The sequence below is a fragment of the Thalassophryne amazonica genome, chromosome 9, assembly GCF_902500255.1.
Source record: "Thalassophryne amazonica chromosome 9, fThaAma1.1, whole genome shotgun sequence".
Classification (NCBI taxonomy): Eukaryota; Metazoa; Chordata; class Actinopteri; order Batrachoidiformes; family Batrachoididae; genus Thalassophryne; species Thalassophryne amazonica.
The window spans coordinates 105158856-105181818 of NC_047111.1; the positions used below are offsets into that span (position 1 = coordinate 105158856).

A 22963-nucleotide genomic window follows, 5' to 3' on the forward strand; every position below is an offset into this window, starting at 1 on the left:
TTCTGGTGATATCTGAGGTATGTTTAAGCTGCTCAAAAAACACCCTATTAATACATCATTGTTGACTTCAGAGGTATATGGTTTTTCATAAAATTGTCTAAAACATTTATTTATATGCTTATATCCATATAACGATTGCCAATTTCATCTTGTATTGCCGGTATACAGCTGCTCTCCAAAGAGGTCTTTGCCAATCTTGCCAAAAGTTTATTTGATTTATTATCAAACTGAAAAAGCCTCTGTTGTGCAAGTAGCATATCTTTTTCAGCTTTCTTTGTTATTATGTCAGAAAGCGAAGCTCTAGCTAATTTTATTTCCCCTAGAACCTGACCTGATTTAGATGCAAATATTCCTCTTCAAGTTTTTTTATTTTGTTTTCAATATTAGTTTGTTACTAATCGCTCCTTCTTGTTACCGCTAGAATATGATATTATTATCCCACGCATATATGCTTTACAGGCATCCCATGATTCTAGGGTCAGCATTATCGTTATCATTTAAGTTAAAAATCTGTATGTTCTTCAAGTACTTTGACAAAGTCTTCATTTAAAAGTATCAGGATCTACTGGGAAAGCAGGTTGGACACAATTGCAGGACGCGGATGAACAGCTCTGTACAATTGAGAAAGCAGACAAGCAGTGCCAAAGAGACGGATACAAAAGCAACAAGCCAACCCACACACAAAGTCCAAATCCTGACAGAACCCCCCCCTCAAGGGCCGACCCCCGACAGCCCAGGAGCAGCAGGATGAGCAGCATGAAAAGCACGAACAAGACCGGGGTCCAGGACAAAACGGGAGGGAACCCAGGACCACTCCTCAGGGCCTTAGCCCTCCCAATCCACCAAATACTGAATCCCGCGATGGGAAGCGAGAAGGCGCCGCACCGAAAAGACAGGACCCCCACGCACGAACTGGGCGGACGGCAGGGGACCGGCAGGGGGGCACAACGGGCTGGACAGAACGGGCTTCAATTGGCTGACATGAAACGTAGGATGAACTTTCATGGACCTAGGGAGACGGAGACGAACAGAAACAGGGTTAATGACTTTGGTAATGGAGAATGGAGCCACGAACCTGGGAGCCATTTTGCGTGGCATACCACGCAACGACAGGTGCCGAGTGGACAGCCAAACCCGCTGACCCGGGGCGTAGGAGGGTGCCACCGACCGTTTACGGTCTGCAGCGGTCTTATAGGCCCATGAGGAATGCAACGGAGCTTTCCGGGCCCGCTTCCAGGTCCACCAGCACCGCAAAATGAGTTCCAAAGCAGAAGGAATTGGGGAGCGCAGACATGTGGAGGGAAAAAGAGAATGCTGATGACCAAACACTACATGGAATGGAGAGAAACTGGAGGCAGAAGTAGGCAAACTGTTGTGAGGTAGTTCAATCTATGGAAGCTGAGCAGACGATGTGGTGGGATGGTGGGAAGCCAGGATCCGCAACCCCTTTTCCAACTCCTGATTAAGGCGCTCAGCTTGACCGTTAGCTTGTGGGTGATAACCAGATGTGAGGCTGGCCGAGACCCCGAGAAGATGGCAGAATTCCCACCAGAACCGTGAAATAAATTGAGGGCAGTCTAAGGCACACCTGTGCACTAATCATGGTGTCTAATCAGCATCTTGATATGGCACACCTGTGAGGTGGGATGGATTATCTCAGCAAAGGAGAAGTGCTCACTATCACAGATTTAGACTGGTTTGTGAACAATATTTGAGGGAAATGGTGATATTGTGTATGTGGAAAAAGTTTTAGATCTTTGAGTTCATCTCATACAAAATGGGAGCAAAACCAAAAGTGTTGCGTTTATATTTTTGTTGAGTGTAGGTATTCATGGCTAAACGCTCTGGACCCAAGAGCGAAAATAATTTAACTCGGGGGGGTGTTGCCCCCGGGAGGAGGTCTATGGCGCAGTCATATTCACGATGGGGTGGAAGGGACGTAGCTTTGGCTTTGTTGAACACCTCCGCAAGATCATGATAACAGGAATGGACCCCCTCTAGATCAGACGTATTTACACCAGAACTGTCAACAGGCTTAATCAGGCAAGTATTGTTACAAGTAGGTCCCCAGGACTCCACTTTTCCCAGGCCCCAATCAAGACTGGGTTTATGGCGTTGTAGCCAGGGATGCCCCAGAATTACTGAGTGAGTCATCTTATCAAAAATATGAAAACTGATTAGTTCAGAATGATTTCCTGTCATAGTCATGCGAACTGACTGGGTGCGAAAAGTAATTTGGCCCAAGTCACTGCCATCCACAGCGTGGACCACCAGGGGCCGTGTGAGCCGATATAATTTAAGGCGGAGGGACTTGGCAAAAGAGGACAACATGAAATTAGAATCGGCTCCAGAATCAATGAACACAGGGCTGGTTAATGTAGTCAATTCAGATGTGAAAGTAGCTAATAAAATGTTCCTGGAAACAGGATTTACTGAGCTCTGACTCACCCGTAATACCGCTTTCGGCCGCCCTGGCGCAACCCTCACAGGACAGACAGTAATTACATGACCCGGTTGTCCACAGTAATAACAAAGTCCTTCCACACGGCGTCGCTCACGTTCTTCGGTAGAGAGGCGGGCTCTCCCCACCTGCATGGGCTCTTCAGCCGAACCAGCCGTGGCGAAGCTTCTCAAGTGACTGGACGAGGCACGGTCCGATGGAAAGACATGCCGGGGAGGTGGATGATGGGTGTCCCGTCGCGGACGCTCGGACAGACGGAGATCAGTCCGGATAGCCAGTGCAATTAGCTCGTCGAGAGTTTCAGGCAGATCCACAGACACCAACTGATCTTGTATGACGTCACTCAGGCCCCGGAAGAAGACGTCTTGGAGCGCCGCGGGATTCCACTCACTTTTGGCAGCCAGAATTCGAAAGTCAATGGCGTAATCGGCCACACGACGATTTCCTTGCCTTAACCTCATCAAAGCACGAGCTGCTTCACGGCCAGGAGAGGCGTGCTGAAAAACCTGCTGCAGGGAGTAGGTGAATGCCGAAAGGGAGTAGCAAGATGGCGCATCGCGGCCCCACTCGGCTGTTGCCCATGTAGCCACCCGACCGGAAAGGTGAGCTATCATGAATGTGATCTTAGCTCGATCAGACGGAAACATTGATGCCATCAGTTCAAAGTGCAGCTCGCACTGAGTGATAAAAGGTCGAACATCCCCGGACTCACCGGAAAAATGCTCGGGTCGAGAGAGTTGGGTACATACCGCAGGGGCAGGAATGGTAGCCGGTGGGTCAGTCAATGGTCCCGGAGGCGGCGGCGTAGCGGCAACCGTACCGGTTGGAACCTCATGTTTTAGTGTGTTCAGTAGTTGCTCCATCTGTGAGCTCACAGAGGCCATGAAAGCGTCTTGGCGTTTGGCTAGCTCACTGACTCCAGAGCTCAGGGCAGCTAGCTGGTCCTCTTGCTGCGCAAGCCGCCGGCTGTGGTGGCGTACCGCCCGCTGAACAGCTTCAGGGTACACGTCTGCTGCGTCCATCGTTGGCCTGACGCGGATGAACAGCTCTGTACAATTGAGGCGTTTACTTGATTCGTAAGCAGGGGTCGGTACACAAAGAGGCAGTCCAAAAAGAGCAACAGTAACACAATCATCAGGCAGGTACGAGGTCCAAATACACAGGCAAGCAGTCAAAAACACGATGAGGCAGTCAGGCAAGAAACACAAGGAACAGAGCTAGAAAGAGGCACAGGGCACAACAATCAGGCGAGTAACGCAGGCACACAGTGCGGTATATAAAGCCTCAGGTGATGAGCAGATAATCAGGAACAGGTGTGAGAACCTTCCAGAGACAGGGCGTGTCCAGCACAGAGGGAAACACCCCCCATGCTGAACCAAGAAAAGAAGGGGAGCAAGAGAAAGCAGGACAGGGAAAACACAAGCAGACAAAGAGTGCCAAAGAGACGGATACAAAAGCAACAAGCCAACCCACACACAAAGTCCAAATCCTGACAAAAAGCAACAGTCTATTCAACCTCCAGGAAACCAAACGATCCAAAGGGCTAAGTGGTTGCATTGCCAAGCTAATAGGAGCATGATCAGACAATGCAATAGTCCCTATCTGTCAACTAAATGGACCAGATGGTCTGACAAAAATATGTAATCAATGCTGTTGAGTGTGGTAGAGAGTGAAAAGTGTAACTTGTCAATGAAGGATTAAAGTGCCTCCAAATATCTATCAAATTTAACTCTTCTAAGATATTTTTAACTGCCCTAGCATTTTAAACTGTGTGTTTTGGGGAGGACACCTGTCCATAGCAGGATACAAGGAGCAATTAAAGTCACCTCCTATGAGTATATTTGGACAGTCCATCTCAGCAATTTGATTAAGAAGCACTGCAAAGAAATCTTCCATCGTTTACATTTGGGCCGTATTATGTTAAAGAGCAAGATTTCCTCTCCATAAAGATTACCCTTAATTAAAATGATACCATCTGTATCCTTAAATACATCTACAACTGTAAATGGAAGCTTCTTGTGTATTAATATTATTACTCCCCTTTTCTTTGTTGAATATGATGAAAAGTATACTTGTCCAACCCACTCCCTTAAATATTTTTATGTATTTTATATGTATTTTTATGTATGTCAGTGAGGTGCTTTTCTTGTAGAAACACTATTTGAGTCTTGTCCTTTTTAAACTATTGAGGATAGCTTTATGTTTAATTGGTTTGTTAGAACCTTTGCTCATTAAAAATATTCAAAGTTACCATGTACTGTATTCAAACATACAAAATTACTGTAAAGCACGCCTAGTCTTTTATTTGTCTTTGTGCTGGTAAACAAACAAAAGGGTTCCAAGCAAGAACTAAACACACAGCTTGGACTAACCTGTAACAAAGAACTAACCCAAGTAACAGCAAAACAAGATGCTATAACATAGAGATAAAAGTAATAATAAAGAAAAACAAGCAGTCACATACGGGCCCTCGTTCCGCGGCCAGTGGGTGCCCTTGTGACCGCATGTGGGCATGTGCAGGTAGGGGCAACTACTCATCACACAGTTAAAATTTAAAAACAAAAACACACAATGCATCAAGGAGTTATGACATGTTGATTGTTCATCCACTAGGGGGCACTCAGTGTACAAACAGAGGGGCTGGGTGTGTTCAGGGGCCAACCGTCATCATACATGTGAAGTTTCAAGTCAATCAGGCAAAGCATGAAGGAGTTATCATGACTTGATGTTCCATGGCAAAGGGTCAAAATGGCGGCACCATAGCGGCCACACCCTTCAACATAGAGAAAAGCTTTCAATAATTTTTAGTCAGTATTATCTTTGGATGTTGTCAAAGAAATTTGAAGTGCACTGGACAAAATCCCTAGGAGGAGTTCGTTCAAATACAACATGTGGAAATCATTTCAAAATGAGAAGAAAATTCAAAATGGCCGACTTCCTGTTTGGAGTAGACTCATGGTGCAAGAATACTTTTTTGTACGTCTATGCAAGTCACACATGTGTACCAATTTTCATCTCCCTACTCCAAAAAAAACCCTATGGGGAGGGGTTTTTGAAATTTTCAAGGGGGCGCTATTGAGGCACTTTGACCCGCCCATGGGCGAGGCCCCTATGAATTGTAGGAGGTTGTCATGCTTGACCTGTGTATCAATTTTCATGATGATATAACAAAAATTAAAGCCACCAAAAGGAAGAACGTAATTTCATGGCGAAGGGGCGATATTCGGTACGCCACCACACAGAAGACGTTACTCGTAAGTTCACGGCGATCATCGCCTATGTTCACCAAGTTGTTCTGCATGTTTTAGAAGTGGAAGGAAGTTGATGGTGTTAAGTATGTGAAATCAGTACCTGTTTAAGTATAATGTTCCATGGCAAAGGGTCAAAATGGCGGCGCCATAGCGGCCACACCCTTCGACATAAAGAAAAGCTTTCAATAACTTTTGGTCAGTATCGTCTGTGGGTGATGTGGAAGAAATTTGAAGTGCATTGGACAAAATCCCTAGGAGGAGTTCTTCAAATACAACATGTGGAAATCACGCCAAAATGAGAAGAAAATTCAAAATGGCCAACTTCCTGTTTGGAGTAGACCCATGGTGCAAGAGACTTTTTTGTACGCCTATGCAAGTCACACATGTGTACCAATTTTCATCTCCCTACTCCAAAAAAACCCCTATGGGGAGGGGTTTTTGAAAGTTTCAAGGGGGCGCTATTGAGGCATTTTGCCCCGCCCATGGGCGAAGCCCCTATGAATTGTAAGAGGTTGTCGTGCTCGACCTGTGTATCAATTTTCATGACGATGTGACAAAATTAAAGCCGTCAAAAGGAAGAACGTAATTTCATGGCGAATGGGCAATATTCGTCACGCCGCCACACGGACGCAGTTACTCATAACTTCACGGCGTTCATCGCCTAAGTTCACCAATTTGTTCTGCATGTTTTAGAAGTGGAATGAAGTTGATTGGGTTAAGTATGTGACATCAGGACCTCTTAAAGTAAAAATAGGACATTTCCCGCCACCACCGGGGGGTGCTATGGCGCAGGTGGGAACTTAAGATATGCAGACGTTCAGGGCGGAGCCCTCATCATGTCCAGCAAGTTTGAAGGATCTACGATGAAGTATGTGGGCGTGACAGCCGTTCGAAGTGAAATGGCGTGCTCCGAAAAGCTCGCCAAAGTTTGACGACCCCTAGCAGCCACGCCTTTTGACTTAATTAGAATCTTTTGATAACTTTTGATCAGCATTGTGTTGTGATGATTTTGACCAAATTTGAAGTCGATCGGATGAAATCCCTAGGACGAGTTTGTTCAAATGTAAGTAGTGGAAATGGCCAAAAATGGCAAAAATTTGCTCAAAATCGAAACTTAAAATCAAAATGGCCAACTTCCTGCCGATATTTGACCATGACAGCAAGAGACTTTTTCGTGCGTCCTGGCATGGTAAATATGTGTACCGAATTTCGTGAGGATACGACGAAAAAAGCCCAATGCGGAGGGGTTTTTGAAAAATTCTAGGGGGCGTTATTTCGCGATTTTTCTGCGAACATGTGCGAGGCCCCCAAAATATCGAATTTCGGATCCGGCCGGACGAGTTTGGAAAGTTTGGTGAGTTTTTGAGCATGCGAAGAGGCCGAAAGTTCGATTTCAAGAGTGAGAATAATAATAACAACTAGGACTGCAAGCAGTCATATATGGGCCCTCGTTCCACGCAACCACCTACCCAGGCCAGTGGGTGCCCTTGTGACCACATGTGGGCATGTGCATGCAGGGGCAACCACTCATCACACAGTTAAAATTTTAAACAAATCACACAATGCATCAAGGAGTTATGACATGTTGATTGTTCATCCACTAGGGGGCGCTCAGTGTACAAACAGAGGGGCTGTGTGTGTTCAGGGGCCAACCGTCATCATACATGTGAAGTTTCAAGTCAATCAGGCAAAGCATGAAGAAGTTATCATGACTTGATGTTCCATGGCAAAGGGTCAAAATGGCGGCACCATAGCGGCCACACCCTTCAACATAGAGAAAAGCTTTCGATAACTTTTGGTCAGTATCATCTTTGGATGCTGTCAAAGAAATTTGAAGTGCACTGGACAAAATCCCTAGGAGGAGTTCGTTCAAATACAACATGTGGAAATCATTTTAAAATGAGAAGAAAATGTAAAATGGCCGACTTCCTGTTTGGAGTAGACTCATGGTGCAAGAGACTTTTTTGTACGTCTATGCAAGTCACATATGTGTACCAATTTTCATCTCCCTACTCCAAAAAAACCCCTATGGGGAGGGGTTTTGGAAAGTTTCAAGGGGGCGCTATTGAGGCATTTTGCCCCGCCCACGGGCGATGCCCCTATGAATTGTAAGAGGTTGTTGTGCTTGACCTGTGTTTCAATTTTCATGATGATATGACAAAATTAAAGCCGTCAAAAGGAAGAACGTAATTTCATGGCGAATGGGCAATATTCGGCACGCCGCCACACGGATGCCGTTACTCATAACTTCATGGCGATCATCGCCTACGTTCACCAAGTTGTTCTGCATGTTTTAGAAGTGGAAGGAAGTTGATGGTGTTAAATATGTGACTTCAGTACCTGTTTAAGTATAATGTTCATATGGCGAAGGGTCAAAATGGCGGCACCATAGCGGCCACACCCTTGGACATACAGAAAAGCTTTTGATAACTTTTGGTCAGTATCGTCTCTGGGTGATCTGTAAGAAATTTGAAGTGCATTGGACAAAATCCCTAGGAGGAGTACGTGCAAATACAACGTGGAAATCACGCCAAAATGAGAAGAAAATTCAAAATGGCTGACTTCCTGTTTGGAGTAGACCCATGGTGCAAGAGACGTTTTTGTACGTCTATGCAAGTCACACATGTGTACCAATTTTCATCTCCCTACTCCAAAAAAACCCCTATGGGGAGGGGTTTTGAAAGTTTCAAGGGTGCGCTATTGAGGCATTTTGCCCCGCCCATGGGCAACACCCCTATGAATTGTAAGAGGTTGTCGTGCTCGACCTGTGTATCAAATTTCATGATGATGTGACAAAATTAAAGCCGTCAAAAGGAAGAACGTAATTTCATGGCGAATGGGCAATATTCGGTACGCCGCCACACGGACGCCGTTACTCGTAACTTCATGGCGTTTATCGCCTATATTCACCAATTTGTTCTGCATGTTTTAAAAGTGGAATGAAGTTGACTGGGTTAAGTATGTGACATCAGGACCTCTTAAAGTAAAAATAGGACATTTCCCGCCACCACCGGGGGGCGCTATGGCGCAGGTGGGAACTTAAGATATGTAGACGTTCAGGGTGGAGCCCTCATCATGTCCAGCAAGTTTGAAGGATCTACGATGAAGTATGTGGGCGTGACAGCCTTTCGAAGTGAAATGGCGTGCTCCGAAAAGCTCGCCAAAGTTTGACGACCCCTAGCAGCCACGCCTTTTGACTTAATTAGAATCTTTTGATAACTTTTGATCACCATTGTGTTGTGATGATTTTGACCAAATTTGAAGTCGATCGGATGAAATCCCTAGGACGAGTTCGTTCAAATGTAAGTAGTGGAAATGGCCAAAAATGGCAAAAATTTGCTCAAAATCGAAACTTAAAATCAAAATGGCCGACTTCCTGTCGATATTTGACCATGACAGTAAGAGACTTTTTCGTGCGTCCTGGCATGGTAAATATGTGTACCGAATTTCGTGAGGCTACGACGAAAAAAGCCCAAAGCGGAGGGGTTTTTGAAAATTTCTAGGGGGCGCTATTTCCCGATTTTTCTGCGAACATGTGCGAGGCCCCCAAAATATCGAATTTCGGATCCGGCCGGACGACTTTGGAAAGTTTGGTGAGTTTTTGAGCATGGGAAGAGGCTGAAATTTCGATTTCAAGAGTGAGAATAATAATAATAATAATAATAAATAATAATAATAATAATAATAATAAACAGCGCAATTACAATAGGGTCCTCGTAGGACGTTGCCTACTCGGGCCCTAATAATAATAATAAATAATAATAATAATAATAAACAGCGCAATTACAATAGGGTCCTCGTAGGACGTTGCCTACTTGGGCCCTAATAATAATAATAATAATAATAATAATAAACAGCGCAATTACAATAGGGTCCTCGTAGGACGCTGCCTACTCGGGCCCTAATAATAATAATAATAAATAATAATAATAATAATAATAATAAACAGCGCAATTACAATAGGGTCCTCGTAGGACGTTGCCTACTCGGGCCCTAATAATAATAAACAGCGCAATTACAATAGGGTCCTCGTAGGACGTTGCCTACTCGGGCCCTAATAATAATAAATAATAATAATAATAATAATAATAAACAGCGCAATTACTATAGGGTCCTCGTAGGACGTTGCCTACTCGGGCCCTAATAAACTCGTCATACCCTAGATCTAGAGTACAGCAGATGGGGGGAAGGGTGGGAGGGGGTGTTCAATAATAGATGCCAATAGTTCTCCCCTCTCTAGTCCTAAGTATTTAACTGCCGTAAGTATAATAATAATAATAATAAACAAAATTTTTACACCGCAATGAAACATTAGTGAAGACAAATTAGCATCTTTACGTATAATGTAAAGATGCTCACTTGAGATTGTATATTAAAGCAACAAGAATTGTTCTGTGAACATCTGTTCTCATGTTAACTTCACCACACTGTTCATTTGTTGACACGCATGTGCTCTGGATCCTGTGCGTGGGTCATATCAGTCACCTAGCGACTGTCTTAACAAAGTCATTCATTTCTTCAATGTCAGAGAGGGATGTGGTGGTTCCATTCTGATTGAAAATCTTAATCACTGCAGGGTACACAAATGCATACCTTATACTGGCTTCATGTAGCTGTCATCGACACTTGCGGACTCCTGCCTCTTTTTGATGACTTCGGCAGAAAAATCTTGATAGGAGACTCTCTGACCATCCACTTGTAATTCTCCTTTGTTTCTTGCCGTGTCAAGAATCTTTTGTCAGTGTAGTTGTGTAGCCTCACAAGGCCTGCACGCAGGTTGTCTCTGCCATTTCACCCCATAGAACGTCCTGTCTGATGGGCTCTTTCAATTTTCACAAGTGTTAGTTGCAGTCCCAAGACTTTTGGAATCCACACCTCAAAAAAAGTCACCGGATCTTGACCTTCCGCACCTTCTTTCAAACCTGTAATCTGAACATTCTGGCGCCTGTTTTGATTCTCAAAGCTGTCGAGTCTTTCCAAGGCCCTCTTAAGAGTTTTCTCCATAATATGTAGCTTAGGAGCATTTTCTGCCGATGCATCCTCCAGAACAGAAATGCACTGTTCAGCGGTGGCCATCCTCTGTGCCATGTTGTCGAACTTATCTGAGAGTGCAGTTACAGTTTTAAGAACGGTATCTAGTTTCTTGTCCAGCAATATTCTTGGTAACCTGCTCCACTACTGTGTCTTCTTTCTGAGTGATCGCTTCTTCATCATCACTCACTGTGCCCCCAGCCTCTATGTCATCAGTCTTGGCCACATCCTGGTCATCTTGGCTAGCTGCAGGTATGCTAGAGTTAGCATTACCTTTCCATCCTCCTTTCCTTCTTTTGGCCGTTCTAGAAGGTGCAAAAAAATTATCCAGAGACATGCTGAAGTTTAGCGCTGCAGTGTTACTAATTCACACGGCAGGTAGTGCTCTCAAACAATAGTTTAACGTAGACCCAGCAAGGAGACGAAACAAGTGCGACTACACAGTTGCGTGCATCACATGACCCCCAGGAAGTGAGTTTTTGAAGAATTTCAAAATGGACGACCACACAATTAGCAGCTGATTCAAAACACAGCAAAGATAGCCTCAAAAAAAGCATGATATTTGGTATATATGCTCTCTGGGTAACCTTAAGGCATCATGGAAAATTAATAAAAAATCTCAACCAGGAAGTGAGTTTTTTAAGCAATTCCATATGGCTGCCCATATAATTGGCAGCTGATTAAAAACACACCAAACTCAACCTCATAAAAGCATGAAATTTGGAGTATATACTCTTTTGGTGACCCTAAGACATCTTGGAAAATGAGTCTCAAACATCTCAAGAAATTCAATATGGCCGCCCATACAACTGGCATCTGATTGAACAACCACCTTATAAACAGAACGGAATGTGAGATCTTCAAACAGACTAACTATAACTATCCCTACAACTATAAACAAACCATAAACTATAACGTATCTATTCACATGTTCCAGAACATTGGCATAATGCTATACACAGTAACTCTGCATTCTTGCATCTACACGTTCGAGAGCAGAGAGGTTCCATTTTGCAGCCACATTTAAGTAGCTCTCTACATACTTTGGCTACCTCTGGTAAAAGTGTCCATGAAGGTGTCCAAGAATCATCTATTTTGGTCCAACCATATTTCTCTGGAGAAGACACTGAGTTAGGGTTGCCAACTCTCTGAAAAATAAATAAGGGACACCTCACTGCCAGGGCCGACCGGCCGACTGACCATTGCCTTCACCCTTCCCAGCGTCTGTGTGAAACGATTTTTAACCATTTCACTGTTGACCCTGAATTTAGGTAGATGCATACATGCATTTGTTCTGATATGAACACGTGGAAAACAAATTATTATTTAGCAATTTATTTTTAGTGCAAAATAAATTTTCACTCACAATTTCAATATGAGCATTCTGTCTTCTTTAAAAATAAATCTCTGTAATGCTATTGCTTAACTTAAAATTGTATAAATTAACAAAAAAAAAAAAAACAATAGAAAATTTGTATCATCCAAAACAATGTAACAGTGCAAAACAATGTAACAGTGCACATTTACACATTTAGTGTAATAAAAAGTGCAAAAAAATAAAGTCTGAAAAGTAAACAATACTGTTGTCGCGCACCTTTTCCACCCAGCCATTTTCTTTTTCTCATTCTCCCCTGTATTTTTGCATTTTTTTTTTTTTTTTTTTTTTTTTAGGAGGAGGAGTAACGACGTCACAGACATTGCTGTCCATAGACATATCTGCAGTGCCAGTGTCGGTGTCTGTATCGATATCAGCCATGCTGCTTTGTTATTGTCGTCCAGCAACCGTCGTCGGCTCATAACGTCGGTATCTTCTTGCGAGCAGATGTCCCTCGACCAATGAGATAAGAGTGATTCTGTATTGTCAACTCGTGTCTGTCAGCTCATTGGTGAAAAGCAGGAGAGAGGCTGGGATCAAATTTACCGTAAGTTTCCATATAAAGCGCCAGTCAATTCCATTGACATTTCACAGACTTTTCGATTCTCACAGAAATACGGGACAAACTGCGTACCGTTTCAGGTCAATACGGAACGCACACTTTTATTTCCAAATAAGGGACGATTCCGTTTTTCAAGGGACGGTTGGCAACCCTACACTGAGTGAGTAGCCTGCATACTTTAGGACCACCAAATGCTAGCTTGGTACACTGCTCAGTTAGAATGCTGTAGCAGTGCAGCCTGTGTGGGAGGGATGTTTTCCATTGACAGGCATTTTTGAGAAAACAAGTCTTTCCTGAGATCATTGACTTTTTCAAGGTCAGTTGTCTTATCATAAAGAACATGTGTATCTCTCTAGCATTGCAAAAATGTTTGATTTCAGGCTAAGCTGTTGAAAAGGACATGCAGTCATGGCAATGAAGGCATCTGTTACCTCTGGAAATGATTTCCATGCAGCCCATGCTGTCATGCCTGAAACTGAGAGATTGTATCACAACCTGTGAATGCATGGAAACCTGGGAGAGCCAAACGTGTTCTTCCCAAGGGTCTTGAAAATACTAGTGATGTGCATTTCTTGAAAGTTTTGCCCCATACCAAAAACAACCCACAAATTGATGCATGGGTAGTTGTCAAGAAGCTGTGCAAAAAGCCCAAGTACAATGTCTGTATCCACTGTCCTAACTATAATTCTCTGTACATCAATGTGCAGAGAATTGTGCATCAGTTATATGGAGGCATACTCTTGTGTCTGCCTCCTCATGGTCACACTCTGGCACTGAAGTGGAATGACCAGATGAGACAATATGTCTACATTTGGCGGCATATACTTGCTTTCCTTGTTCAAATGGTGTTGACTTGACTGCTCTCAGCTTTCAAAGAGTTCCTCCTTGTTCTTTGAGTCCTACAGAAAATCAGAGAACTTGTGGAGGAGCTTAGTCGTTGCACCAACTTTCTGACGATGCCTTGCCCCCTCTTTTGCCGTGTTGCTTCTTTTAGACTATTGTCTTTATTGACTACCTCATTCCTTGCACAGTTGTGGGTGTCTAATACAAGCATCGCTGAACATGTATCCTGGAAAGGATTGCCCATATCAGAGATAGTGTGACACAAGGCTGAAACATGTTTTTTGTATCTTCCTTGGTATGCAGCATTCTGCTCGTAATGTAAATATGAAGAATCTATATCTGAAACTAATTGTGACTCTTGCCTGTTCTGTCCCTGCAACCATCCATCACCTGAAGGCAGCAGGGTTTTCTGTTAAACCAAATGCACCCCCTTTCCCGTTGATCATGTCATTGTTTTGTTCATGGGCCTGATCCACTGGCATGAATGAAAACTTCTTCTGTTTTAGGGATACACCAGAAATTAGCTACATCCTTTTTTGTGCTGCCTGGCAGTGCTTTCATATCCCAAATGTGTACAGGGATCATCTGTCATGGTTTGTCCTGTCAAGTGCAAACCCCCCCCCCCCCCCCCCCCCCCAAAAAAAACAAAAAAACAAAAAACAAAACAAAACAAGGAGCCAATGTTTACAAAACGTCCACATACAGATCAAAATTTCGGGCTCAATGAGCACAGACAAAAATCATGATCATTTTCTCAAACTGTAGGACAATGTTCCAGAATTGGAATGTTGGATACTAATTAATTAAAGACGACATAAAAGTCTACATTGGCTAATACTAACGCCAACATTGGTTTAACAAAATTTCAATGAGGTGTGTTCCAAATTAAGGCTTTATCTCTACTTACATGAACATTTTAGCAATAAACTACTCTTTGAAAGTTAAAGATAAGTTCCTGTGAAACTTTCTGATGCCATTTATGCATGTATTTTACAAATATTTCCCCACTTAAATGAAGATCCATTTGAAAGGTCATCTCATTCCAACCATTTTAGTTTTTTTTTTCTTTAAAGCTGTATAAAAGCCATGAAACATTATCGTACATATTGCACATATTATTTGATGGCAGCCTATATATATCACATAATGTCCAAGCAATGTAACATTTTCCCTTTTAAAATTACCTTAATGGACTTACATTTTCTGAAATGACATCCTGAAGAGTAGGGGAAGCTGGGGCACAGTGGCTCAGAAATGTTGTTTTGTGGCAGCATAAACACATTATGCATAGGTTTAGGTCATTCTATTGTGGATTTAATACAAGTTATTGTTTATAAGGCTGTGTTATTTATGTCTCCCCAAGTGTAATTTACAGGTGTTTAAAATCTTGATGAAAATTTTTGATTGACTATGCCCCGGACTAGAGCATGACACGGGAGTGAATTTTCACTCCCGTTCCATCCCGCTCCCAGAAAAAAAATCCCATCCTGTCCCAATCCTGGACTGGAGTAAAAAAATAAATCCCATCCCGTCCCACTCTTGTAAAGATGACTCCCAATCCCATCCCGCTCCCACTCAAAATCAGTCCCACTCCCCTATGTCTTTTCTTTTTTTTTTTTTTAATTGTTTACATGTGCGCACGTGAACAGTACAGGAGGTCCTCAGACTGGGTCCTGCAGAGGTGGAAGGACCGCTGAAAACGGCCGTCATCCAGACACAGCTCCTGCAGCAAATAATGATACTCCTTTGTGATACTCAGTAATGATACTCAGTAATTAAACCATTACTTAAAAAGCCATCACTTGATCCAGCTATCTTAGCTAATTATAGGCCAATCTCCAACATTCCTTTTCTCTCAAAAATTCTTGAAAGGGTAGTTGTAAAACAGCTAACTGATCATCTGCAGAGGAATGGTCTATTTGAAGAGTTTCAGTCATGTTTCAGAATTCATCATAGTACAGAAACAGCATTAGTGAAGGTTACAAATGATCTTCTTATGGCCTCAGACAGTGGACTCATCTCTGTGCTTGTTCTGTTAGACCTCAGTGCAGCTTTTGATACTGTTGACCATAAAATTTTATTACAGAGATTAGAGCATGCCATAGGTATTAAAGGCACTGCGCTACAGTTGTTTGAATCATATTTATCTAATAGATTACAATTTGTTCATGTAAATGTGGAGTCTTCTTCACGGACGAAGGTTAATTATGGAGTTCCACAAGGTTCTGTGCGAGGACCGATTTTATTCACTTTATACATGCTTCCCTTAGGCAGTATTATTAGAAAGCATTGCTTAAATTTTCATTGTTACGCAGATGATACCCAGCTTTATCTATCCATGAAGCCAGAGGATACACACCAATTAGTTAAACTGCAGGAATGTCTTTCAGACATAAAGATATGGATGACCTCTAATTTCCTGCGTTTAAATTCAGATAAAACTGAAGTTATTGTACTTGGCCCCACAAATCTTAGAAACATGGTGTCTAACCAGATCCTTACTCTGGATGGCATTACCCTGACCTCTAGTAATACTGTGGGAAATCTTGGAGTCATTTTTGATCAGGATATGTCCTTCAATGCACATATTAAGCAAATATGTAGGACTGTTTTTTGCATTTGCACAATATCTCTAAAATTAGAAAGGTCTTGTCTCAGAGTGATGCTGAAAAGCTAATTCATGCATTTATTTCTTCTAGGCTGGACTAATGTATTATCAGGTTGTCCTAAAAGTTCCCTGAAAAGCCTTCAGTTAATTCAAAATGCTGCAGCTAGAGTACTGACAGGGACTAGAAGGAGAGAGCATATCTCACCCATATTGGCTTCTCTTCATTGGCTTCCTGTTAATTCCATAATAGAATTTAAAATTCTTCTTCTTACTTATAAGGTTTTGAATAATCAGGTCCCATCTTATCTTAGGGACCTCATAGTACCATCACCCCTATAGAGCACTTCACTCTCAGACTGCAGGCTTACTTGTAGTTCCTAGGGTTTGTAAGAGTAGAATGGGAGGCAGAGCCTTCAGCTTTCAGGCTCCTCTCCTGCGGAACCAGCTCCCAATTCGGATCAGGGAGACAGACACCCTCTCTACTTTTAAGATTAAGCTTAAGTTTAAGTAAGCTTAAGTAAAGCTTAAGTTTAAGTAAAGCTTATACAACCCCTGGCAAAAATTATGGAATCACCGGCCTCGGAGGATGTTCATTCAGTTGTTTAATTTTGTAGAAAAAAAGCAGATCACAGACATGACACAAAACTAAAGTTATTTCAAATGGCAACTTTCTGGCTTTAAGAAACACTGTAAGAAATCAGGAAAAAAATTATAGCAGTCAGTAACGGTTACCTTTTTAGACCAAGCAGAGGGAAAAAAAATACGGAATCACTCAATTCTGAGGAAAAAAATTATGGAATCATGAAAAACAAAAGAACGCTCCAACACATCACTAGTATTTTGTTGCACCACCTCCGGCTTTTATAACAGCTTGCAGTCTCTGAGGCATGGACTTAATGAGTGACAAACAGTACTCTTCATCAATCTGGCTCCAACTTTTTCTGATTGCTGTTGCCAGATCAGCTTTGCAGGTTGGAGCCTTGTCATGGACCATTTTCTTCAACTTCCACCAAAGATTTTCAATTGGATTAAGATCCGGACTATTTGCAGGCCATGAGATTGTCCCTATGTGTCTTTTTGCAAGGAATGTTTTCACAGTTTTTGCTCTATGGCAAGATGCATTATCTTGAAAAATGATTTCATCATCCCCAAACATCCTTTCAATTGATGGGATAAGAAAAGTGTCCAAAATATCAACGTAAACTTGTGCATTTATTGATGATGTAATGACAGCCATCTCCCCAGTGCCTTTACCTGACATGCAGCCCCATATCATCAATGACTGTGGAAATTTACATGTTCTCTTCAGGCAGTCATCTTTATAAATCTCATTGGAACGGCACCAAACAAAAGTTCCAGCATCATCACCTTGCCCAATGCAGATTCGAGATTCATCACTGAATATGACTTTCATCCAGGTATCCACAGTCCACGATTGCTTTTCCTTAGCCCATTGTAACCTTGTTTTTTTCTGTTTAGGTGTTAATGATGGCTTTCGTTTAGCTTTTCTGTATGTAAATCCCATTTCCTTTAGGCAGTTTCTGTTATGTGTCGACGCGGATTGAGGAGCGAACCTGCGTCAGACAGAACCCAGCGCTAAAAATAACCAGAAAGCGGTTCCAACAACAAAAACAATTTATTTTTCACCTGTGCCTAAATAAAATGTACAAAACCAAAACCAACGTCCTTCTGGAGGAGTGACTGCTGGCACGCTCTCCAGCGCCCGCAAGGAGAGAAGTCCGGCGCTCCTGGACCCACTACCACCAGACAAACACCCCCCAGGTGGACACGACAAACTGACTCTCTGTGAAGCAAAGAAGATGTGAGGTAAGTCAGCAGTTACAACATCTTTCAAAAGACACACGCTATCAGCAACACATTCAGGTCTGTACTTTTTATCTTTATGCAAATGAGCAGCTTCTCACAACAAGTGGAGGATCACTTATCCTGCACGCCACAGCAGTGAGAAGCAAGCTGCACAATTCTCATCACAATTCAAGTATACTATGTAACAAAACACCAAGTTGCTATCAACAATTAGTCACATACTTAATTACCTTTAATGTGTGCTGACAGCATGTGTCCTCACCCTTCCTTGCTTCACGGGCTCGATGTGTCAAACCCAGGTGCGGTCCTCAGCGTCTCACAAACGAACATCACAAGGTCGAGTTCCCGGCAGTTCTGCTTGAATCACACATGCCTTAAAAGCAGAACGCCATCCCATTATCTGCTTCAGCTGAAAGTCTTTAAGGTTGCATGTGAGCACCAGTCACAGGTGCTTCACATGATGTTGATGAGGGTGAGGATTCTTCAGCCAGCACCTTCTCCACAGACAAATCAGTTTCCATGCCACCTGAGGAGCAAAGAAAAGAAAAGAACACCAAAACATCCAGCCACACCCCCCAACACACAACAGTTTCTTACAGTTCGGTCACAGACGTTGAGTCCAGTTTCCTCCCATTCGTTCCTCATTTGTTTTGTTGTGCATTTTCGATTTTTGAGACATATTGCTTTAAGTTTTCTGTCTTGACGCTTTGATGTTGCGTGATGATTTACCCTCTTTTAAGAGTTTGATAATCCTCTCATTTGTTTCAATTGACATCTCTTGTGTTGGAGCCATGAGTCATGTCAGTCCACTTGGTGCAACAGCTCTCCAAGGTGTGTTCACTCCTTTTTAGATGCAGACTAACGAGCAGATCTGATTTGATGCAGGTGTTAGTTTTGGGGATGAAAATTTACAAGGTGATTCCATAATTTATTCCTCAGAATTGAGTGATTCCATATTTTTTTCCCTCTGCTTGGTCTAAAAAGTAACCGTTACTGACTGCCACAATTATTTTTTCTGATTTCTTATAGTGTTTCTTAAAGCCAGAATGTTGCGGCATAACAATGGACGGGTGTAATTTTGGTTGTTTTAAATAGATGAAAATCATCATCTATTTTTGGCATTCCCGCTCCTGCCCACTCCCGTTCATTTTTATTCCCGTCCCATCCCAATCATGGGATTGCTAAAATTTTGACTCCCATCCTGCGGGAATCCCGCAAAGAATCACGTGACCCATGGAATTCCCGAAAAATGTCATCCTCTCCCCCGACACTAATTCACGGGACACAGTGAATCAGTGTCCAGGGCACAGTGAATTAACTTAGAATATAATGAAAAAACACATGATTATAAAGATTTCTTCAAAATTATTAAATATATCAGCTTGGGACTACGACGAGGGCGGTCGCATCTACTCCACTCTCCCTTATCTCTGTTCTCTGCTTTAACCTTCAAGTCCCTACTTCACCAGACTGTGAATTCCTCAATTTATATTGGATACTGGATCTATTGGACTACTATTGGATTAACCATGGAATTGATCAACTGGTCTCTGAACGCTATTGACACCATTTTTTCTACAAGAAGGTCAGGACCGGGGGATCCTACCTGCCCAGATGGAAGGCATCCTGCGGGCTATGTTCTCGACTCCTGGTGCTCTTGGTTTGTGGCATGCTTGGCACCTTTCTCCATTGAGGACGTTGAGGATTTATTCATTTTTGGTCTTATGGTAGCAGGGCTGGTACTTTTTGGCTTATGTGCTGCCCTGATCTACCGGAAAATTGGCAAGACTGCGGCATCAAGAACCACGGGCCCTCGCTTGTCTGTCATGACTAACGAGGTTGGCAAGGCAGTGCATTCTCAGACTGCGATGACTCTTGAACTCAGACGCAAATTGGATGACATCTTGGAGCAGATGCGTGCCTTGCAGTTGAAGTTGAAGATTTCAGAAGCCGGTGAATATTCTTAATTCATAATTGGGAATATTCTTAATTCATAATTGGGATTTTGTTGTTCAAGTGGAACTGTTAGAAAGTGTTTTTCACTGCTCAAACCATAGCATTACAAGCTTATCAAGTCTGAAGGTCAAACTGCCCGACTGTTTTCCCTCCAGAGGAATTTTCTTCGGCCTGGGGATCATTTGGCTGTTTCTTATCTCAACTCACAAAGACAATAAACTGCTTTTCACAGGACTGACGCATGCTCCATTCCCTCCCTCCACCCCCCTCCTATTTCCCATCAACACCCCCCACTCCGGCGTCTGCTTACGTCACTCCTTTCCCCTTCTGCGGGGGTTGTGCAGTTTTAGCTGCAGCCCCCGTCCTTCCCCCCAAGCTGACGGCGGCGCATCTCAGGGTTGCTGCATGGCCTTCACCCACTTGACTCAATTCGGATAACGGACTTCTTCAAACTTAGTGCATATAAACAATGTCAAATGTGTATGTGCTGTCTTTAATTCTGATGTGTGCCATTATTACGGTAAACAAATAATAATTGTGCACTGATTGCTGTCTGAGGTAACTGGAGTGTAAACATAATTTCTCCACTGTGAGATCAATAAAGTATATCTCTCATGTGCTGATGCATATATAAACTATAATCCAGCAAACGAGCTATGTAATGTGTGAGTGTCTTATATAGTGATATAGGTCCTTTAGAAACAGAAATACAACTGTCAATTTCTGTTCAGACGTGAAAACAGTCATTTGTATAGTAGAGAAGCTACTATGGAAACCACCTGGACAACTGAGAGCCTACACAGAGTCATTTGTATACACAAATTATAGAAATAATTCATGGAAAAATAAATGTATAAGCTTCAACAAGTATATTTGTGATCCACTTCTAGACTGATTCACTGTGCCCCGAATGCATGTGACACACGAGTCATGTTATCAAATAGCTGATAGTCTTGAGAAGACATAACACGTGCTCATCAGTTGGACAGGGTAGTCTTCTAACTAATAATTTTTTGGGCCATCTTTCCTCAGTTGTGAGAAATAAATATAAAGACACTGACATCCACAAAATTTAATTTTGATAGGAAAAACTGAATTCACTTGCCACTTAGTTTTACCCTTAATGTATCTAAAAAACAAACACTCATTTATAAGGGGGATGTCTTTATGCATAAAAATATGGCATAACTGATGCAAATATATGTAGTTTTGCAGCTATAGCTATTGATTCACTCTGCCCTGTGATTCACCATGCCCTGGTTTCCCCTATCTATACCAATTTTGGTGCTTCTATCCACCACATAATGATTTGGCCCTTTTATGTTGATAATTTCCGCTACTATTACACCAGTTATCAAGACTTCAAGTGTTGCAGTTCTATGTCATTGTCAAGCTTGTAGAAGAAATAAAAAGAAACCGCAAATTCCACAACAGCTCATCATAACGCAGCCTCGGAAATAACTATGAACCTGAATGGATTTTTTTTTAATCATTCTCAAGTCTATTGCATTGTAGTGTATTTCATTTATAAATATTAAATGAGTTTATTTCAAAACTGTCACCATAAAGAAAACCCAATCATGAGAGGTCACTTTACCACTATGTAGCTTTGTGGACAAGTGCTCAGAAATGATGGTCGCCATAACTAACAAAACTGAAAATAAGCTGAAACTAAACCTAAAATGGTCCTTATTTTCTACCAGGATTGTCCATCCTGAAGCCTCCCCCAGTGAAGTGTGGTTTGGCGCACAGCTGTGGCAGTTCCACATGTTCCACTCTGGTTTTAGTCTTCTGCTCACTGGAGACAAACAGACATCAGAAACACCACACAGGGTCAAAACAAACATGACCCCTGCATGTTCCTGAAATTTGCATTTTAACTGCAGCCATCGGCTGTTCAACAGTAATAGTAAAAAGGTGCACTGACACGAGCATGCCTGTGACTCAAGCCCCTTTCACACTGGGCCCACTTCGAGCGGCATCATTACGACGCCACGTGGATGCAACCTCGTGCCGAGACGATATAGCTCAACGCCTGAACACCGTGATGACACAAAGGATGAAGCGAATCAGACGGCAAAGATTAAACATTTTTAATTTTTTTTTTGTGTTGAGCACAGGACGCAGAAAGGTTTCAAGTGGTTTCAACGCAAGTCAGAGCAAAGCAACGATGCACAATGTGACTGGAAGCGGCACCCTCACAATACGTTACCTAACGCCAATTTATGATTCCTGCTGTCTTCCATTGTTCCCGAAGTATAAATCACTGAGGATTGTTTTTATTTTTACCATGTACACAATGCAGTAAAACTACACACTCAAAAAGAGCACAGAAAAAAAAAATGCTCAACCTGGCTGCTGCTGCAGCTCCTCGCTCTTAAATTCTCTCACAACTGTGTTTAAATAAGTCTATAAAAGTCCTGCTCACAGACTGATTGCCAGAGACAGGACATGTCCACATCCAGTAAAAAGTCCGGACATCTCAAGTCCACTCACAGACGATTCATTCGCGTGCGCACATGTGAACAAATAAAAGAAAAAAAACTGGCTGGCTGCAGGCAGTTCCTCGCTCTCCCCTCAAATTCTCTCATAATTGTGTTAAATAAAGGACAAAAAAGGACATAAGTCCTGCTCACAGACTGATTGCCAGAGACAGGACATGCCCACATCAAGTATAACTCCAGACATCACTCACGGACGGTTCATTCGTACGCACGCACGCACGCACCTTGCAGTCAAAGGAAGAATGATAAAGTATAACAGAAATCAGTGAGAGTGCAGATATGCAGCCCTGCACAAGAACAAATATAAACAAGAAGAGAAATCAGAGTGCATAGTCTGGCTGCAGCCAGACTGCCTACAGATCCTCCTCTGCATTCTCATCTCCTATCTGCCCCCTGCTGTGTGCACCTGATGCAGACATTCCTGCATCGTCATGACGCCGCATGAAGCAACTTGAAGCAGGCCCGATGTGAGAGGGGCTTCACGCAACAGCACGAACGTCGTTGTGACGATCCCACCTGCTGTGTTCACAGCTGGATGCCGTTCT

The 22963-nt window shown here is 42.7% G+C and overlaps 1 protein-coding gene across 1 annotated transcript in view; it reads right to left on the bottom strand.

The window, feature by feature from the left end:
- Positions 1-21523: 21523 nt before the first annotated feature.
- Positions 21524-22963, bottom strand: part of cfap58 (cilia and flagella associated protein 58) — a 47480-nt gene continuing 46040 nt past the window's right edge. Inside the window, exon 18 of the mRNA XM_034178895.1 lies at positions 21524-21712. Coding sequence (XP_034034786.1) covers positions 21604-21712 — 109 coding nt within the window. The 3' untranslated portion in view covers positions 21524-21603. The remainder of the gene's footprint in view (positions 21713-22963) is intronic.